Source organism: Urocitellus parryii, chromosome 1 (genome assembly GCF_045843805.1).
Source record: "Urocitellus parryii isolate mUroPar1 chromosome 1, mUroPar1.hap1, whole genome shotgun sequence".
NCBI classification, from domain to species: domain Eukaryota; kingdom Metazoa; phylum Chordata; class Mammalia; order Rodentia; family Sciuridae; genus Urocitellus; species Urocitellus parryii.
This window is the reverse complement of record NC_135531.1, coordinates 33,644,659-33,664,719: the sequence shown is the minus strand read 5'-3', so window position 1 is coordinate 33,664,719 and position 20,061 is coordinate 33,644,659. Positions and strand designations below refer to the sequence as shown.

Genomic DNA, 20,061 nt, shown 5'->3' with positions numbered 1-20,061 from the left:
GCTAAATTATATTGTTGTATTGTGTGCATGTATGGATATGTAAGAATGAATCCCATCAAGGTGTGCAAATATAATGGACTAATTAAACAAAAGTGGAAAAGAAAAAGAAAAAAAATACTCTTTGGAGATTTTAATTATGAATACAATCAAAGCAGAACATTCAATGGCTAGGGAGACAATTTGGTCACAACTGTACTTATTCTTGGCAAAATATGTAACAACATTTTAAAAGAAATATATTTAGATGTCACGGTTACATAACCAAAGGGAACAGTGATGCAGGTCACCCAAGCACATAATCCAGCTGAATGCCTTCTAAAGCCAAGTCCAGGAATCATTGTATCATCATGTAGGTGATGTATATAATTTGTGAAATAACTGCAGCCTGTTGATAGTGTCAGCATGTTACATATAGATTTTGTATATTTGTCCTCCAAAATACTTTGGACCAGATGTGTTTGGAACTTTAAGCATTTTTTAATCTGTTTATATTTGTCATTTGGAATATTCACATATACATACATAATAAAAAGTCTTAGGGAGAGAATCCAAGTTTAATTTTGAAATTCATTTTGTTTCATATATACCTTAAATGCATAGCATGAAAATAATTTTACAAAATACTTTTAGTGTTCCTGCGTTTTGACTGTGACCTGTTATTCAATGTCTGGTGTGGATTTTTCCAAATAGGTTACTGATTTTGTGGCATTACAAACTTTATATATTAGGGGTACTCAACTTGTTTTTTAAAAAATCAAACATTATTGCCCTATGTACATATATAACTATATGACCAGTGAGATTCTACATTATGTATAACCAGAAGAATGAGAAATTATAATCTATTATATATGATATATTAAAGTGAATTCATATATGACTAATTAAAACAAATTAAAAAATTATAAGAAAAGTTAAAAAAAAGAAATTGAATTAATGATAACATAAGAATAGAAGAAGATGTATAATCAGTGTAAACCATTAGATACTCATATACCATAGCAAGAAATCAAGGTATAAACTAGTAATTTTAAAATTAAAGAGCAATAGTGTTGTAAATTGGTTTTTATGTCTAAGACAGGACTTTGTGTGCAACTGTAAGAAAGAAGAAGAATGTCAGTTCTATTATAATTGTTCTGTACTGTTTAGTTTTCCCATTAAGTGCATACATCACATCAATAAATATGTTAGTGTATGACAATCCAAATAATTGATGTACACATAATATATATATTTGCATATATGCCTACACAAGCATAATAAATTGAAAAGATTATCTGAAGACATATATATAGAGAGAGAAAAAAAAAGTATTCTATCTCATTTATAGGTATCTTTTTCATAGAAATTTCACCAAATGCCTGCTGCTTTATATAAGATGATGAAAAAAACGGTTGTGTGTGTGTGTGTGTGTGTGTGTGCGCGCGCTTTAATAAGATGGTCACTATTTCCCGGGTGTCAATTACTAAGACAGAATAGTGATTACTAACACTTTCAAAGGTCCATGACACTTTACACAATGTATTATTGTATCTAATGTGATTAATTTAGTAAAATGATTCTAAAGATGAGTGATTTTCAAATATAAACACTAACTTAGTTGCATGTTTGTAGCTTTAGTAAATATTGATTTCAGTCTCCTAATTTCAGGTTTCCAGACTTCAATGATCTTATACAGTCTTGATACTGGAATTATTTTTTATTTGTTCTTTTTAGTTATATAGGACAGTAGAATTATTTTGCCATAATTATAAAAGCAGGGAATATATCTTTTTCCATTTCAGTCACCAACCCCTTTCCTTCTCCTTCCTTTCTTGCACACCTTGCTCACTTCCCTCTATTGATCTTTCTGCAATTTACCCATGGTTATTTTTAAATTAATTTCCTATGGATGAGCATGTTGATAAGATTCACTGTGGCAATGGGATTTTCAAAAATACCAGATTCAAATAAACGATGAAATTTAAGAACCACAGATAGTTACATACCTTATTGATACGTGACGAAAAGTAACATACACCAGATTTAAGACTTATTTTTACACATTAACCCAAATTTAGTATATGTTATCATCTCCTTTCTTGTTTTCAACATTTGTTACAGACTCAAGAAAACTGCACTTCAAAAGCAAGCATAAAAAACAATGTATCTGTAAATTAACAGCTCTTCAGAAAGAGTCTTTGGTCTCTGACAGCTGAATTAAATACTGGGCTCTTCCCTCAAGTAATATGTTGATATTTACTTGATATAGTTTGTGCTAATAATTGATGTTTAATTAGGTATTGCAATCCTTTTCCATATAAACATAATAAAAGTATTAATAAAACTAAAAAATACTCATGGTTAATTTAATTCAGTGGAACAAAAATAACACGGTTCAAGTAATATTCAGTACCATAGGCAACAGTGGATTAAGAGCAACAACAACAAAGGAAAAAAATTAAAAAGAAAGCGAAAAAAATAAAAAAGAATGCAAAAAAAGCATAAATCATCTAAGAAGGAAATGTAATTCCAAGCAAAATGTATATGACTCTCTTATATCATTTTCTTTCAGCTTAGTGTTCTTTTATTTTAATTAAAGATAGTTTATACTGCCTTCAGTAGTATAAATGTGCTTGATACTTCTCATAATTTTGATATAACAGTAGAGAGAACTCATGCATGCAAAGTAGTTAATGAACTGAAAGGGCAATTACCAAGCAGACAAGATGTTCCAGAACAAGTTCATGAATCATTACCTTAAGTTTCATATATATAACCTAATAACTAAAACCCCTTTTATTCAAAATAGATTGGTGGGCAAATAAGTTTACAAAAGACTAATCCTCTGAATTTTTCTGAGTTTCTATTTGTCTTAAAGTAATGTGAATTATATTTGATATATCTTGGTTATGTAACACATAAAGCGATGAAGTCAAAGTGAAAGATATTAAACATTCCTATTCGGGATAGAAACTCTAAACAATTTGTACTTGTACCTGTGTGTCTACATGAATCTATACCTTTTACATGCACCCATTTGCTTTTGTATACTTAATTCTCTACTTTGGGAATTCAGGCAGACATTTAGAATTCAGATTTTGCATCATCTCCACCTGAGGCTAGAAGACCACTACTCCACAGCTAAGGAAGCACAGGTTCTTGTCTGGAACTTTGATAGATGATCAAGAAATATGAATTTCAAAAGGAAGATAGGTATTTTTCAGTGTTGTGATAACAAGTATAGCAAAGCAGTAGCCGTGAGGCAGTAGTAGTGTAAATCCAAGGAAAAGGGTATCAGTGGCAATACTCAGACCCAACTATATCTGGAGTGTTAAATGGGCTGTATTACAACTAAAATCTTTTGGATCTTCCTTCAGTTTAACCCAAACTCACTCATTTACAAGAACAGAATCTTTATACTCCACCTGTGTATATGTCAAAATACACTCCACTGTCATGTATATCTAAAAAGAACAAATTAAAAAAAAAGATTAGACACACAAATGAGAAATGGAAGTGAAACAAATATTATTAATATGGCAAAAAACCAAACACCCAAGGTGAATAACAATGGTAAAAAATAAATATGGATATTGAAAATAGTCCCCCAAGAAAAGCCACAAAAATGACAAGAACAACAAGAGTAAAATGACCTCACCTGTAATGATACACACAGACTGAAGTGAAAAGATGATGAATAATTGTCCAAGTAAATGAAACCTGAAAGTAAGCAGGAGTAGTGGTACTCATATTCAGAGAAATTGATAGTAGGTGAAAATTAGTTAGAGGAGTAAACATCAATATAGATTGATCAGGGAGACTCTATCTGATAATTAAACTCAGCAAAGTAGCAGGATAAAAATGAAGTCTCTGAGTAGGAAGTGAGCAAAGAAATCCAAGTAACAAAGAAGATAAAACAATCACAAATATTAGCACACTGAAAGTTGTTAATGATGCTGAAGCCATAATATAATGTATCTCAACAATGAAAAGCACAGATCAAGAAAAAGTGACTGCTAAAATTTTTCAGATTTTCAAATAATAATATGACAATACTCTTCAAACTATTCCATAATTCAAATGGAAGTTACCCCTCCATCTACATTTATTTTATGAAAACATTATTTGCTTCCCAAATTTAATAAGGACACAAAAATAAACACAAAGAGGAAGGGGAAAAAAGTAATAAATTTATAGACCAATATCACTGATAAACACATATGCAAAAACCTCAACAAAATACTTGAAAATCAAATTCAACATCACCACGATCATGTTGGTTTCATTTCAGGGATTCAAGTATAACTTAATCAACACAAATATATAAATTTAATACTGTACACAAATAGAATTATGGATAAAAATCACATGATCATCTCAAAAACTTCAGAAAAAGCCTTTGATAAAATACAAGTTTTCATAATAAAGTAAATTCGATTTACAGGAATCATATCTCACATGACAAATCCAAAGCCAACATCATACCAAGTGCAGGAAAACAGAACACATTTTCTCTCTGATCAGGAATAAAACAAGCTTACCACTCTTATTCATATTAGTACTAAGAATTTTAAACCAAGCAATTAGGGAAAAGAAATAAATAGAAGTTATGCAAATAGTAAATGAAGAAGTAAAATTATTCCTTTTTGTTGATGATATGATTCTATACACTGAGAACCTTAAGCACTGCACCAAAATACTCTTGATCTGATAACTAAACTCAGCAAAGTAGCAGGATAAAAATGAAGTCACTGAGTAGGTAGTGAGCAAAGAAATCCAAGTCACAATAGTCTCAAATAATTAAAATAGCTAGGAATTTACTTAACCAAGGAGGTGAAATAAATCTACAATAAAACTACAAAACTCTGAAGAAAGAAACATAGGACAATAGAGAGTGGTAAGACCCCCATGTTCTTAGATTGGAAGAATTATTATTAATTAATAACTAAAAGAAATGTATAGATTAAATACAATCTCCATGAGCATACCAATTACTTATTCCAAATAAGTGTAAAATATATTTTTTATAAAAGCACAAAATATCCCAAATAGAAAAAGAAATCATGATCAGGAAGGGAAATTTTGGAGGCATACAGTACTTGGTCTGAAAACATACTACAGAGCCATCGTAACAAAACAGCATGTTATTGGCATTGTAGACCAATGAAACAAAACAGAAAACTCAGAAATAAGCCACACATCTACAACAGGTTCTCTACAAAGATTCTAAAAACATACACTGGATAAAAGACATCCTACTCACAAAATGGTTCTGGCAAAAGTGGATATCCATATACAGAAGATTGAAACAGAATCCAATCATGCACCTTGTACAAAAATCAACCGAAAATGGAGAAAGGACTTACGGTAAGCCCTGAATCTTAGCAACTATTAGAAGAAAACATAGGAAGTACACTTCAAGATATTTGTATGGTAAGTGATTTCATAAGTATGGCTTCCAAAATTCAGGAAATGAGGCATAATTGACAGGAGATTACATTAAATGAAAATTTATGCAACAGCAAAAGAACAACCTACAGTAACTTCCTTCCTCCATATTGCTCTCAACTGTGTACAGTTTCCATCCCCTCTCAGTAGTTAAACAATTAACCCATCCAATTGATTACTCTACTGATGAGGTTACAGCCTTCATGATCCAATCACTCTCCAAAAGGTCCACCTCTGTACAGTGCTGCCCCTGGGACAAAGTTTTCAACTTAAGAGCTTTGGGGAAACATACCATGTCCAAAATACAACAGAGAACTCACATATTACCCAGCTGTCCCATTCTTTAGTATACAACGGAAAAAAAAAAAAAAGCATAGAAAAGAGATACCTGCATGTACATGTTTATGGTGGCTTTGTTGACAATAGCTTAGATATGAAACCAGCCCATGTGCCTATAAGGGATAATTGAATAAAGAAAATATTTTGTATGTATGCAGTAGAATATTATTCATCAACAAAGAACAATAAAATCATATTACTTGGAGGAAAATTATCCCAAGTGAAAAACATCATGTTAAGAGAAATAAGATACAGAAAAAAAAGTTTTACAAGTTCTCCCATATGTGAAAATTTAAAAAAAATTAAAATGACTTGCAAGTGAAGAGACTTTAAGGGACAGGAAACAATATCAGATAAAGAAGGGAAAGAGATGGCAGAAGGCAGGGTAGATGTGACCAAGGCATAATATTTGCACTTTGTAAATGTTGCAGTAAAAATCCATTAATTTGCACAATTAATAAGTGATAATAATTATTTTGAAAATGGTTCTAGTAATTATTGAATTAATGATTTTCCACACAAAAAACAAACAATAAATGTTATTTGAATAAAAAATTGTAAGGCATAACTCTTTTGGTCTTTATAATATTTGTTCCATATTACAATTATATTTTATGATCATTAGTGTTTAATCTCATTCCATATGCCCCTGCATTTATATGATTTTCACAGACTTCTATTTCTGCATATACTTTGTAAATGTGGCAAAATTTCTCCCTTATTGGTCTAAATATGTTCTAATATGGATGTTGACAATAACAAGTAACTACTTAATTTATTATTGGTTCATTGTACTTATACTGGGCTTTGTTATGCCATATCTGTATGTGCATATAACATAATTTGATCAATGTCATTCCCTGCTGCCTTCCTTATCCCTCTTAACTCTCTCTCCATGATCTGCTTGCTCTTCTCTACTGATCTCCTTTCTATTACTATTATCATTACTATTATTCTTACTTTTTAAATAAATATATTGTAATTATATATAAGCAGGATTCATTATAGTATATTCACACAATATGAACACATTTCATATTGTGTGAATATACTATATGAGCGCATTTCATATTGTGTGAATATACTATAATGACTTAAGTTCTTTGGCACATTTTGACTGTTACTAGTTTCAGCTCTGAACAATAGTCATTAAAACAAACAAAAAAAAAGAAAGAATCAAAGAAAAAAGTTTAAGAAAAAAAAGAAAGAAAACCTCAAAGAAGGATGTGAGATTTTCAACAATATGAATTTTTCTCATTTTATAAGTTTTTAAAAATATTTATTTTTTAGTTGTAGTTGGACACAATACCTTTATTTATTTATTTATTTATTTATTTATTTATTTATTTATTATATGGTGCTGAGGATCGAACCCAGGGCCTCGCACATGTTAGTCGACCATTCTACCACTGAGCCACATCCCCAGTTCTCATTTTATATGTTTATGTTTTATTTGTGTGTGTCTGTGTGCACACACACGTATGCACTTACATTTTTGCTTAAGTTAATCAGGGTAGGTTTTGCTTAAATTAATCAGTGTAGTTTTTTTTTTTTTTAACCAATGAACTAGTACCTAAAAATTAGATGTCTTAAAAGATAGTCCCTATTATCTGTAATTGACGAATATTTTGTCACTTTAAACTCGTCCACACTTAGCTTCAAGGAAGAAGATTCATTATATAGCAGTACACAGCAACTGACTGAACTCTTGGCTGCAAATCTTTGGACTTGGTCCTCACATGCTTTGTGATTTTGTCACTTTAGGGGATTAGTTAGGATCCTAATCACATCATTTGTATCTCTGATTCTACACATGCCGGAAGCGTGTTCTACTTTTCAGGTTAGCAAACTAATAAATTACTTCCTATTATTAAGCTAATTTAACATGGTTTCCTTCAAGAGCCAGCAGGAGATTACTAGCCAACACAAACATTGCATAAATCATGAAACCACAGGAGAAGAATTCAGAAGCACATTGAGGAATATCAGATTTTTTACATGCCCTGGATCATTAATGGTGAGGGAATGATGTTGCAAGCACTGGAGATTAATAGGTCTATCAGAAATAACCAAAGGCTGCAGTGGTTTGTGTTAGTTCAGAGCCTTGCTCTATCCCTAGTCAACACTTTGGAGTACGGCTCAGCTTTGGAGCACCACTAAAACTATACAGAAGAAAATAACCACCCAGGTATAAATTTGTCTGAAACAATATAATTCTTCTACTTATTCTTTCTGTCCAGTTGTTCCTTGAGACTCTCTCCTTGTTGATTGTGATTTTTACTTCCACGCTGTTGTTTCTGCTTCCTCTGTAGAATTTCATTTTACAATCATTATTTTTTCTTCTTTTCTTGCCCTTAAAATCACGTGCTCCCCCAAATTCTAATCCAAAAAAGAAATGGATGCATGTTTCCCTATATCTTCTTTTGTACCTTCAATCATCCATTCAACCCCTTTTCTCATTGCTGCTCTTTAGCCCTCATCGCTCCTCTAGTGTGTGCATGACTCTTTGTCTGCCTACCTGAATCCTGGACACAGCCTGTTCAACCCCAGCAGCCTCACTCCCAGATGTGAGACTCCTCCTTTACTAGTTAGCCCTTCAGTACCATCAGAAGCCTGCAGACCATCTTTAAGTGGTCTTTTCTTCTCATTCTTCACTTTCAATAGCAAAAAAGAATTATTCAAATCTATTTTTATTTATTTTTCCTGATTCCTCCTTTCAATTTCTTTTGCAACTGTCACATCTAGTCTAGATTTTTGAAGAGGTAAAGCACCCTCTCTGCAGCCAATATTGTCTTGTTGTTTCCTGTCATTTTCCACCTAGAAGTCCTTCAGTGCATCCCTGTACATTTTTGGATAATACCAGGAGAGCATGCTGTGGCTCATCTATTATCTCATGCATCTTTCCCATTCTTACTTGTCAACAGGTACAGAGTGATCCAATTATTCTTTTTTGTACTTGAAATTTACTCAGTCACCTTTTCATATGTAGATCTTAAAATTCCACACTCTCTCTCTTCACCAGCCAAACTTGTCTGTCTTGTTTTATAGCAACATATCATTTTAGAGCAACATATCTCTTTCAGCTTTTCTTCTGAAGTGCCTTCCATATATTGGTCAAAGTCAAGTGCACCCATTCTTTCTTGTACCACTGTCCTCTATGCCTGACATTGTTAGCACCCTTAGCATATAATACAATCATTTGTTCTCAAAACTGTCTTCCCTTCTTGCCTAATTTCATCAATCATTGGAGTTATTTGATTAATGACATCTACAACCAAGCACAGTATATGGCATGCAGATTTTTCTTAGTAAAACTATCATTCATGTTAAGACAGTGACATTTGAAGTAAAACAGAAACAAACATATTCATCCACCTATATTGACATGCATAATAAACTTCTGTCCTCTATATTGAACTTACCAAAGTCAAACCCTCATATAGTAGAAAAAATTTTTATGAAAAAATAAGAAAACTATGCTCTTTGTTACTGTGGTATGTTAACTCCTTTATATAAATTAACCTACATTTAATTTTCCTAACATTCTTATTTCCTACAGTCTAGTTTCTCATAGAAAATTAAAAATGATTTCTTAATATTAAGTCTGTTGATAAACACAAATATGCCACATAATTTTCTTATTAACGTTAACAATGCCTTGACATCTATCTGAATATTATGTTCACAATTATTTACTGGAGAGGCCTGTGGCATTGAGTCTACTGAGCCTAGCTTCTCTCTCTCCTCTGCTGCTAAATTCGGAAACCACAGGTGTCAGGTCTTCTTCAGATTCCTCCAGGCATAAGGTATCTCTCAACTCAGGTTGTTCAAATTCTTATGCTCCCTCAGCCTGGATACACCCTGATTCCAAGCCCACTGCTATTCTTAACCTGATAATTTGCTCTTCCATTTTAAATATCAGCCTGTCTGTCCCTTCTTCAAAATATTCTTCCTTCAGCCCTTGTAGATATTAACATCTAGGCTTTATATTGTGCAGCAAGTACAATTTCCTGTATGATTCTCATCACAGTTTGTAGTTGAATATTTATTTGTGTGAATATTAGTTTAATGTTAATATCCCCCACTTTGTTTATTATAATGCTCAACATAATGACCAGAAAGCAGGATGTGTTCAATAAATTTTGATGAAATAAAAACATCCTGATTAGACATAAATCTTTATCAAATAAACTCAACAGTAATCAATCTGTAGCTCCAAACAAAGTAAACTAAAGACAATGAAGTTAGTATACATTTATTTTCATATTTAATGTTATTTTCTAATGGAGGAAAATATTTCAAGGCACATATTGCTTTATTTCTAAAGATATAGTAAAAAGTAAACGACATATAGAAACATTAGAAATCCTAGAGGAAAGGAATTGATTATATTTCATTCTGGAACTCCTATGATGAATGTCTGATTTTTTTAATGAAAGAAAACAAACAAAACAGAACAAAACTGAATGAATATAAAGGACCTATTGGCTTCCTTTTCAAATTAAAAAAATGTTATTTTATTAGGTCCAATATAAATAAGGCTTCAAATATTCATTGAATAAATGTCAATCAAATAACAGAACAGATTTTTTCTGAATACAATAAGGGCTATGTTAAAATTTTTTCTTTCTTAATCTAAGAAAATTGATAAAATATATGAGTGAATACTAATAAAGAAATAACATTTTTGGAATAAATATATCTATTTTACAATTAAGAAACATCTTAAAATGTTTCTAGACATTTAGAAACAATCATCTTTACATTCTCAAGAAGATATTGAAACATAGTCAAAGAACACTTTTGTTTATTTTCAGAAGGGATATTAAAACAAGATTAGCTACTCCAAGTCTTGTTTTTGTACAAAGAAAAACCTGAAGTAAGATAATGACTAAAAAAACAGTAGGCAGCATTTATAAAGACACTTCGATTAAAAATTAGAAATGGTCTACAAATATTAAAATTGACAATATAGTACAACTGAGCCAGAATCACTGAAAGATAATTCACTGGGGGCAAAGAAAGTAAGGGAAGATACTGGGACAGGGAAGCCATTTCCAACTAGCAGCCAGTCCCAATCCCTTCTGAGGAAGTTGACCTGGTCATGAGCCCTGGCAAGAAGAGTCTATAGTCTCATAACCTGATGATTCGAAAACAAGGATTTCCGTTTCCTCCAGGTGTAAAATTGGAAAGGACATATTTCAAGAAAGCCAGAATACTTGACAATGAAATAAAAGTTTAATATACCTATCACCCTAAATAAGTAACAAGGAAGCTGTATACAATTAAATGTTTGTGCAAGTTAAAAAAAAATCTGTAGGAAATTAAAACCCCAAAGTGCAATCCAGGTGAAAGATATATTAGATTTATTTTTTACTTGTTGTTATATTAAATATATGGAATCAGTTGTTAGGAATTATTGTTAGCATTTTTTTCAAAATTATTAAGCATTTTGTTGTCCGAAGATAAAATGATATATGGCTCTGTGATATTTCTGAAACTATAGTTTGAAAGGACCCCAACAAAATCCTCAATTAACTCAACTCACTCACACACCATTAAAGAACAGCATTATGCAAACACTTAGAAAGTATGACAGGATCAAATCTCCATGGAACAGTGTATGTAAACAAAATAAATAAGCAAATATGCAAAAATAAACTAAGACTAAAAACAATTAGATAAATTGAACAATGAAATAGGTGGTTAAGAATAATTAAAAATAGATGGTTTAGGAGAATTTAAAAAATGGAAGCAAAAACAAAAAAGGATGAGCCATTGTATCAAATTTTTTTTTTAAAAAGTAGAATGCTAATAGCTAATAGTATCTTCAATCTATATACATATTTAAATGAAGAGGCTGAGGTCACAAGGACTAATTTTAGATGGAAAATTCATTAGTAAGCTATAAATAAACACAATAAAATAATGCCAAAAAGAATTTTCAGAATCAATAAATGGATCAGTAGCAAATTCAAAGAAACAATAGGCAAGGTGTTTCTATAATTAAGCTTAAAATTCCAATTCAGAAAAAAATACTGATTTCAGACTCCTGTGATTAAACTGTGTCCCTGAAAACCCCAAATACACTGAAGTCCTAATCCCTAGAACATCAAAATGTGTCCTTCTTGGAAAAAGGCTCTTTACAGAGGTAATTATGTTAATACATTTCTAAGATGGATTCCAATCCAAACAACTTTTAAATAAAGGAGAAATTTGCACACAGAGATGCACAAAGATACATTAGACTCAATGTATAAAATATTTCTTGTATTTGCAATACTTAATAACTGTCCATGTGGAGAACAACACGTGAACTAGAAGATGACTGTAGTCATTAAGAAAATCAAATTAGAAAGAAAAAATCAGATTGAAATAATGAGAAACAAAAACATTGGTAAATGTGGATAATTTTAAGTAAGGTCTAAGGTTTAAATGATTTCAATAATAATGTAAAATATATAAATAACCTAATGAAGAAAAACATGCCAGACAAATATAATATGAAAAAATAAGTAAATTCTGTTTATCCTAAGGCTTTGCATTAAGATAACTGTAAATGTGTGAACTTTAAATTGGATTAAGATGTTAGCAAAGTAGTTTAATGTTATAAATAAGCATATACTTTACTACATGAATCTTAATAGCAATGATAAAAAGAATGATTACTTGGGATTTAAAAGTAACAATCAATTAAGCATGTAAAAAATAGAAAACAAAATGAAATTTGACCTTTCTTCTACTTTGGAGATGTGTTTTTTACATACAAAATTAAAAACATATGCCAAAAATGAGAGCCACAAACTATGTCAAAATATAAAACATACAACTTCCACTACAGCCGAGGTAAAACCCTAGAGAAGCAATTACAAGGGAACAAAGAATATAAATAAAAGAAGTAGATAGAAAATTTGTGGAACAGAAATACAAAATAAATTACAATAATGAGTGAAAATGCAAATAACAATAAATATAAAAGATTGAAACCATTGCACTGAAAATAGAAATTATCAGAGTAAATTAACTAATGAAAAGTTAAATTTTTATTCTATGTGACGATGAAAGACAGAGGATAAATGGCATTTCCACAAGAGTGTAGACAAAATGCTCAAGAATATTTGACAAAAAAAACTTGACATAAACTTGTAAAGAAAAGCACTGTTGTAGATTGATCATTTAACTATAAACATAAAACTTAGATGAAACATATAATTTTGAATCTACTCCAGAACTTAACTTGAAAGTGTAAAATCAAAAAATTGATATATGAAATTGAAATAAAATATTTTATCACCTATCCCACAAATGAAAGCACACATGTACAATATTTGAATTAAGAGTGCAATGATCCTACCTTGTCATTTTTGATTCTTAGTATGACTTAGCATTATGTCAGAAAAATAGTACAATATTCCATTAAAATAATGTAACCACCATTTTGCGCAGTTATCCCACTCATCAGTTTCTACCCAAAGGATTTAAAATCAAGCACACTACTATGGTGCAGCCACATCAATATTTATAGCAGCTCAATTCACAACACCTAAAATATAGAACCATCCTAGGCATCCTTCAACATATGAATAGATAAAGAAAATATGGTATATACACACAATTGAGTATAACTCAGCCTTAAAGAATGAAATTTTATACAACCAGAAGAATAAGAGATTATACTCTATTTATGTATGACTTGTCAAAGTGCATTTTACTGTCATGTATAACTAATTAGATCGACAAAAAAGATAAATAGGAAGACACATACTAATGTGCACATTTGGGGTATGGGATTTTATTTTATTTTTTATTTTTTTTTTAAGAGAGAGTGAGAGAGGAGAGAGAGAGAGATAGAGAATTTTTAATATTTATTTTTTAGTTCTCGGCAGACACAACATCTTTGTTGGTATGTGGTGCTGAGGATCGAACCCGGGCCGCACGCATGCCAGGCGAGCGCACTACCGCTGAGCCACATCTCCAGCCCCGGGGTATGGGATTTTAAATCAGAACTTCATTGTTTTGATAATTATTATTAAGGAGCCAAAATTCAGCTGTAACAGAATTCACAGTAGAAAACCCTGTTTTCTTGATGAAAATACAATAAATAAATACACTAAAAACAAATTTAAAAAGCCAAAATTAAACAAAATCATCCTCTGAGAGTGTCATTGTTTTTGCTATCCTGGTGGTATTGGTGCAACATGAGAAATCAGGAAAGATGATAGAAAACTTTCCTTTAATAGAACAGATTTGTTTAATAAATTTTGCTTAGATAAGAAAGAGGTTCTTGTTTCCATGACTTTGATAATCAACACTCAATAGAATTTGTTAATTTATAATTCTGAAATGCATTTTTATTACTAAAGTAATATAGTTAATGTATTCCTATTGTAAACTAAGTAACATAAATAAATCAAACATTTCTGTGGCTCAATCAATACCACTCCAGCACCCATGTTCACTGATATTATCTAGAATGGTTTTGCAAACTTGAATTATGCACTTGATAAAACATTTTGCATAAGTATACAAATAAAACTTGCCTACTTACATGTATGCACATGCACTACATGTGCATTTAAATGTACACTTATACAAAGTTTTTCAACCCTGCCACTATTGCAATTTGGGGTCAGAAATTTCTTTGTGGGAGAGTTGTCCTATGTGTTACAGAATCTTTAGCTGTACTCCTGGGCTCTACTAACCAAAGAACAGTTGCTTCACCCCTTGTAGAGTCACAACTAAATCTCATAAATGCCTCTAGGTGTGGTGGTGCATGCCTGTAAGCCCATTGGCTCAGGAGGCTGAGGTAGGAGGATCAACTTCAAAGTGATATTGCTCAGTGGTTAAGCACCCTAGGTTCAATACTCAGTACCTTTCACGAAAAGAAGAAATGCCTCCAGAATTTTCATGGACCATTGATCTTTTTGCCTTTTAGGGCCTTTTTTAATTAAAAAATCAATGCACAAATATATTGATAGAAAGATCAAGATAATACAAACTGAATATACTCATCTTCATCTTTTTATTCTACTTTGAAAATGAATTAAAAATTTTCATAGGCCTTCTAAGTATTATGGACTCTTGTTCTGTGCTAATTGTAGCTAATAGACAAGGTGACTACTGAGAAAAAAAAAATGTCTTCAACTATAGCAAAATGCCCGTTGAGGGGAAAAAAAATCTGTTTCATCACTATTGATATACAAACACACAAAACACAAGCACACACACACACAAGAATGGGTTTTTATAGTAATATGAGGTTTACAATGTAAATACATATTTATAGGTTTTTTAAATATGTATTGTCTTGCACTGATGACATTGGGAAATACATTTATGAATTTAAATATTTTCTACATTATTTAAATAAAATACTACTTATTCTCTAAAAATGTAATTAACAATAAAATCTTATTTAATTCATTAAAAAAAGAAGAAGAAGTTTTGCAGGGCATGGTGTCACATGCTTGAAATCCCAGTGAATTAGGAGGTTGAGAAAAGAAGATCACAAATTTGATGTCAGACTCAGCAAGTTTGTGAAAGCCTCAGCATCTTTCAAAACCCTCAGGAAGTTAGTGAGGCCCTGTCTCAAAATAAAATATAACTGGTGATGTAGCTCAGTAACAAGGCATTCTGAGGTTGCATCTACTATATCAAAAAAAAATTTAAAAACAACAATGAAAAAAAAACACGCAAATCCTATACCACTGCAATTTAAATGAATGCTATATCTATCAAATAAATTTCCTGTTTTTGCATCCAGTTTCTTTTAGGTCTAGATCCAAAATGATAAATTTCTATATTATGACTAAAAAATGTTTGTATCTGCACAGAAGAACTGTGACTCATAGTTAAGTCCACATGACATTATGTCATCACATTGTCATATATAAGATTCAAAAGTCATATTATGATATATGGATTTTTCCATTCCAATTAAGTATTGATAAAAGTGATGAAAATTATCTTTTGGACAACATTGGGTGACAATTGCCACCATTTGTACTGTGCATTACTTTTTAATTCAGAGTTCATGATGACATTAAAGCTATTTTTTTCTGAAAAGATTGAAATTTCTACCATTTTTTTTCATGATTTATTCTCTCTACAACCTGAAAGTCATTCATTTAATTTGAATATACAGTATGAAAACACATTTAGTGGTTATCCTCTAAGTAAAATAAATAAATAAATACAGAAAAATGTCAGTAATCATTATGACGAGAGGGGAATTTCCTGCTGCATATACTGGAAAGTGATTTTCATTAAAGAATCAGCTATCTTAGATTTTATTCCTTGACACTGCCAAGACAAATTCTGTTCACATCATTGCTTTTTTCTCCTGGAGTAATTCCGCAAAGCCATTTCTTAGTTCATTTATACTGTTAGACATTCTTCCTTATTCACTATACTTTTGCTGTTTTTGTTTAACAAAGCAAGTTGGCAGTAATTATCTTCAATCTACACTCATCCACTGCTACATGTATACTCACAAGTGGAAAGGAGAATGAGAGACATTTAGAAGTCAAGTTCTCAACAGACCTAAGTAATATTTTCATCAAATTATGATTTATAACCAAGGGAAAATACTAGATTGTAAGAAAATACTCCCTAAGTATAAAAAAGTGATTGTGGAGAATATAATCCATTTTTTAATTCAGGAAAAAAATGAAATCTCCTATTACAATCAAAACTATCTTTAATTTCAGTATACCAAATACCTAAGAAAAAAATTGTAAGTAGGTTAGATGATTTTAGCTTAAACCATGATGCTATACAGAAACACACTTTTTGGTCTTTCTCTTGTTTATAATGCTTACTTCTACTCTATTTAATTGCCAGATCATGTGATGAGGAAATGTCCATTCACAAACACTCTGTAATAAACATATCTTCCTTTCTTAAATATATATGGTGAGTTAAATAAACTGTCTACATTACTGAAATGAATATAATATGTATATATGGAGTATAATATCTATGTAATCATAAGCAGATACTGATTAAATAGTACGAAGCATATTGTAGGCAGATTTGTTTTAATAGATTATCATTTTAATGTATCTTTTTAAACTGTATAAATTGCATGCATTTAAACATTCCTAAATATTACCAATGAGATCAACACATTCTGTAATTATAACCTACACATCTTGGATATATTTTGCTGGTAAATATGATCTTTACATATAATATAGCCCTAAATTAATATTTTAATCACCAAATAGTGTACCTTAAATTGTAGTTAATATCTCTACCATAAGATTTCTACTTTTAATAATTATTTTTTATTTGATAAGTTATCTTTCTAATATGAGTGATAAACTAAAGACATTAAGGACCAAAGAATATGTTTCATTCTGAACGTCTCTTATTCTGAAGTCCAGCTCACTCAAGCTTCAGAAATTACACATCAAACAAAATGCAGGTTAAACCAAAAAGTGATAAGAATTTGTTGTCTATTAAAATACTAAATTCCTACTAAAGAAAATAGCATAATCAATTCAAAAAGTAAACAAATATGAAAAAATATTAATAACTTACTTTAAAAAACTAATATATTTTTATGAATATACCAATATATCTCTACCATGTTAAAGACAGCAAGAAAATAATATCAAAAAACTCTTGTCAATAAAACCACTGACCAGAAAGATTTTTGTTCCAATAATTTCAAATAATTATCATAATCATTAACATGGTTACAAAGCCTGTAACTCATGGTATGCTTTTCTGTAAATTACTACATTTGACATATTGGTAAATGTCAGTGCATACAAATAAAAATCTCAGTACTTGCACCCAAAGGCATTCACACCCAGTACATTATGTGACAAACATTTTACCCAGGAGCTCAAGAACATTTCTATAAATGGCCAAGGCTAAACATCTTCAATTTTGTGGGTCCCACAGTGTTTCAACTTTACTCAAGTCTGCTATTGTGGAATGAAAGCAGCCTTCATAATACATAAATGAATCATTGTGGCTGTATACTAGCATTGATTATTTAAATTTCATATAAGTTGGGCCATCCTCAATGTGGCCCTTCATGCACATCCATCTGTCCATTGATACTACAAAAAAGTTAAATGAATAACAATTTCACAGGTCCTGCACTGAGTGCAATAGATCACGAGCCTCCACCACATACAGATCTGTGACGTGCACTCATTCATATATTCATTATCCCCCAATCTCAGAACACTTGTTTAGAATCCATCTTCTGATTAAGTTTTTATCTTCTACCAAAACTATTCATGTCAAAAGAAAATAAAATTTATCTGCTCTTTTCTCTCCCATTTCCAGAAAATTTTGTTATTTAGTAAAATTAAAAAGAAAAGAAATAAGCATAATAAATTGATAATAAAATGTCTTTCTCTTATTTCCCACCAAAAGAACCAATTCTGTCGGTTCCCATTTATTTTCTTCTTTTCAAGAAATAAAATGATTATAGAAATGTATTTTGCATTTCAAAACAAAAATGATTTTCTAATAATTCAATATATTTTGTATTAATATTAGTGCATTTGCTTTCATGTCTTTCATACAACACTTTGTAGGGGAAAATAGTACACAGTGACATGAGTCATTTGTCTCATTTTATTATGCATATGAGGAAATGATAGACTTGTTTCTGATATTTTCTTGTGTTTCTGACACCATGGCTCCTGTGTTGTATGGAAAATGCAGCTGCAATACAGTCTTGTTGGACCAGGGGTAGAAGACATGGTTTGTGATCCTGCACTGTCTACACATAAGGAAAGTACCATGGTTTGGATGGAATAGTATTTTTTTTTCTCAGTAATAGTGCTAAAATGACAAGAAAGAGTCAATCAGGGTAACAGAAGCACTACAGAGCCACTGTAGTCAGGGTGATTCCACTGCTCTGCTTGCTTTCTCCCATAGGTAACAGAATAAATCTGTGTGCTGCTTCCAGAGGTCAGTAATGAATCAGAATTAAGCTTTTCAATTTTCCACTCTGTTCTAGAACCTAAATGACATATACCTAAATTCTCCCATGCTACTGAGTAGTCAGTTTTCTGAAGATAAGGATAAGTCACTGAATTTTCTTATTTGTATTTTTTAAAGAAAGATAACTTATTCTGATATTACTGGTTATTCTGCCCCATAATATTTTGGGATTTTCTCAAACCCCATATTACTAGTGCATATTTACTCTGTATTTAAAATCTATCAACAATTTTGGGGAATTAGAAAAATATCCATGTCTTCTAAAGGCTGATTAAGAATATATTTCTGTAACAATCGCCAGAAACATATTAGATATTATGTTCATAGTAACTTTTTAGCCTCATGTGCACTAGCAAGAGATAAAAAGTTACCAATAAACATAAATGCTTCAATAAGTGACATTGCATATTCTAATATACTTTTGCAATATTATAAAATAATTTAATTGTGTTTTTGATTAAGCCTTCTACTTAAGAAAAGAAAAAAGCCACTAATGTTCTGGTAAAGGATGCACATTTCAATATTCTGGAAAAGAGTTAAAAGAGACCCAATATCATTGATAGTGTTAATTTTTTACAAATACCTCAAGCTCTCCAATACAAAGTATAGCTTTCTATTAAAAAAAATCACTTCATGTTTCAAATCGTATTCAACTCCATTCTCATCTCACCACACAATTTCTCAGAAGAGGAAAACAAACAATCTATAGGAAACAAATTTTTTTTTAAAAACTTACTTTTCCAACATATTGTGGATCTGGTCCCATATGTTCTTCTAAAACAAAGAACTGATTCCACACCCATCCCCTTTTGGGACGATGGTGGACTTCTGTTTCACCTTCAATGTGTTTGGTTTGGTTTCTGGTCACCTTGATGGAGCTGTGGTGAGCAGTTCCATAACACCTCTGCACAAAACAGAGACACACTAGGACTGGACAGATGCAAGATGTGCTCGTAATTTTCATTGTAAGATAACTTGCCAGTTCACAGTTTTCCTTTTCTTCCTTGTCAGCTACAAATGCTTAATGAGCATTCAAGAGAGAAGCAAAAGCATCTTTTGGAAGGACAGTCCAAAGTAAATTGTTCAGCGAGTCCATGATTTAACTGCCCAATCAGGGAAAGATCAGACCACATTTACATCCTGAAGTACTTGGAGAATCAAAGCTGTAGTTGTCTGAGGATTCCAAGTCTTCACAGTAGGAGAACACAGGTAAGCATTTTCTACCTAGTGAAAGGAGGGAAAATTATATACATTACAAAACATGTTAATTTTAACTATTTATCTGAATGAAAAAAATATGCTATTTTTCAGAGTGATGGT

General features: G+C 31.2%; 1 protein-coding gene across 3 annotated transcripts in view; it reads right to left on the bottom strand.

Moving 5' to 3' along the window:
* Nucleotides 1–19,705, bottom strand: part of Cdh18 (cadherin 18) — a 307,953-nt gene extending 288,248 nt beyond the window's left edge. For all 3 annotated transcript variants that reach the window (XM_026393607.2, XM_026393608.2, XM_026393609.2), the window contains exon 1: nucleotides 19,478–19,705. In XM_026393607.2, coding sequence (XP_026249392.2) covers nucleotides 19,478–19,705 — 228 coding nt within the window. The remainder of the gene's footprint in view (nucleotides 1–19,477) is intronic.
* Nucleotides 19,706–20,061: the final 356 nt, after the last annotated feature.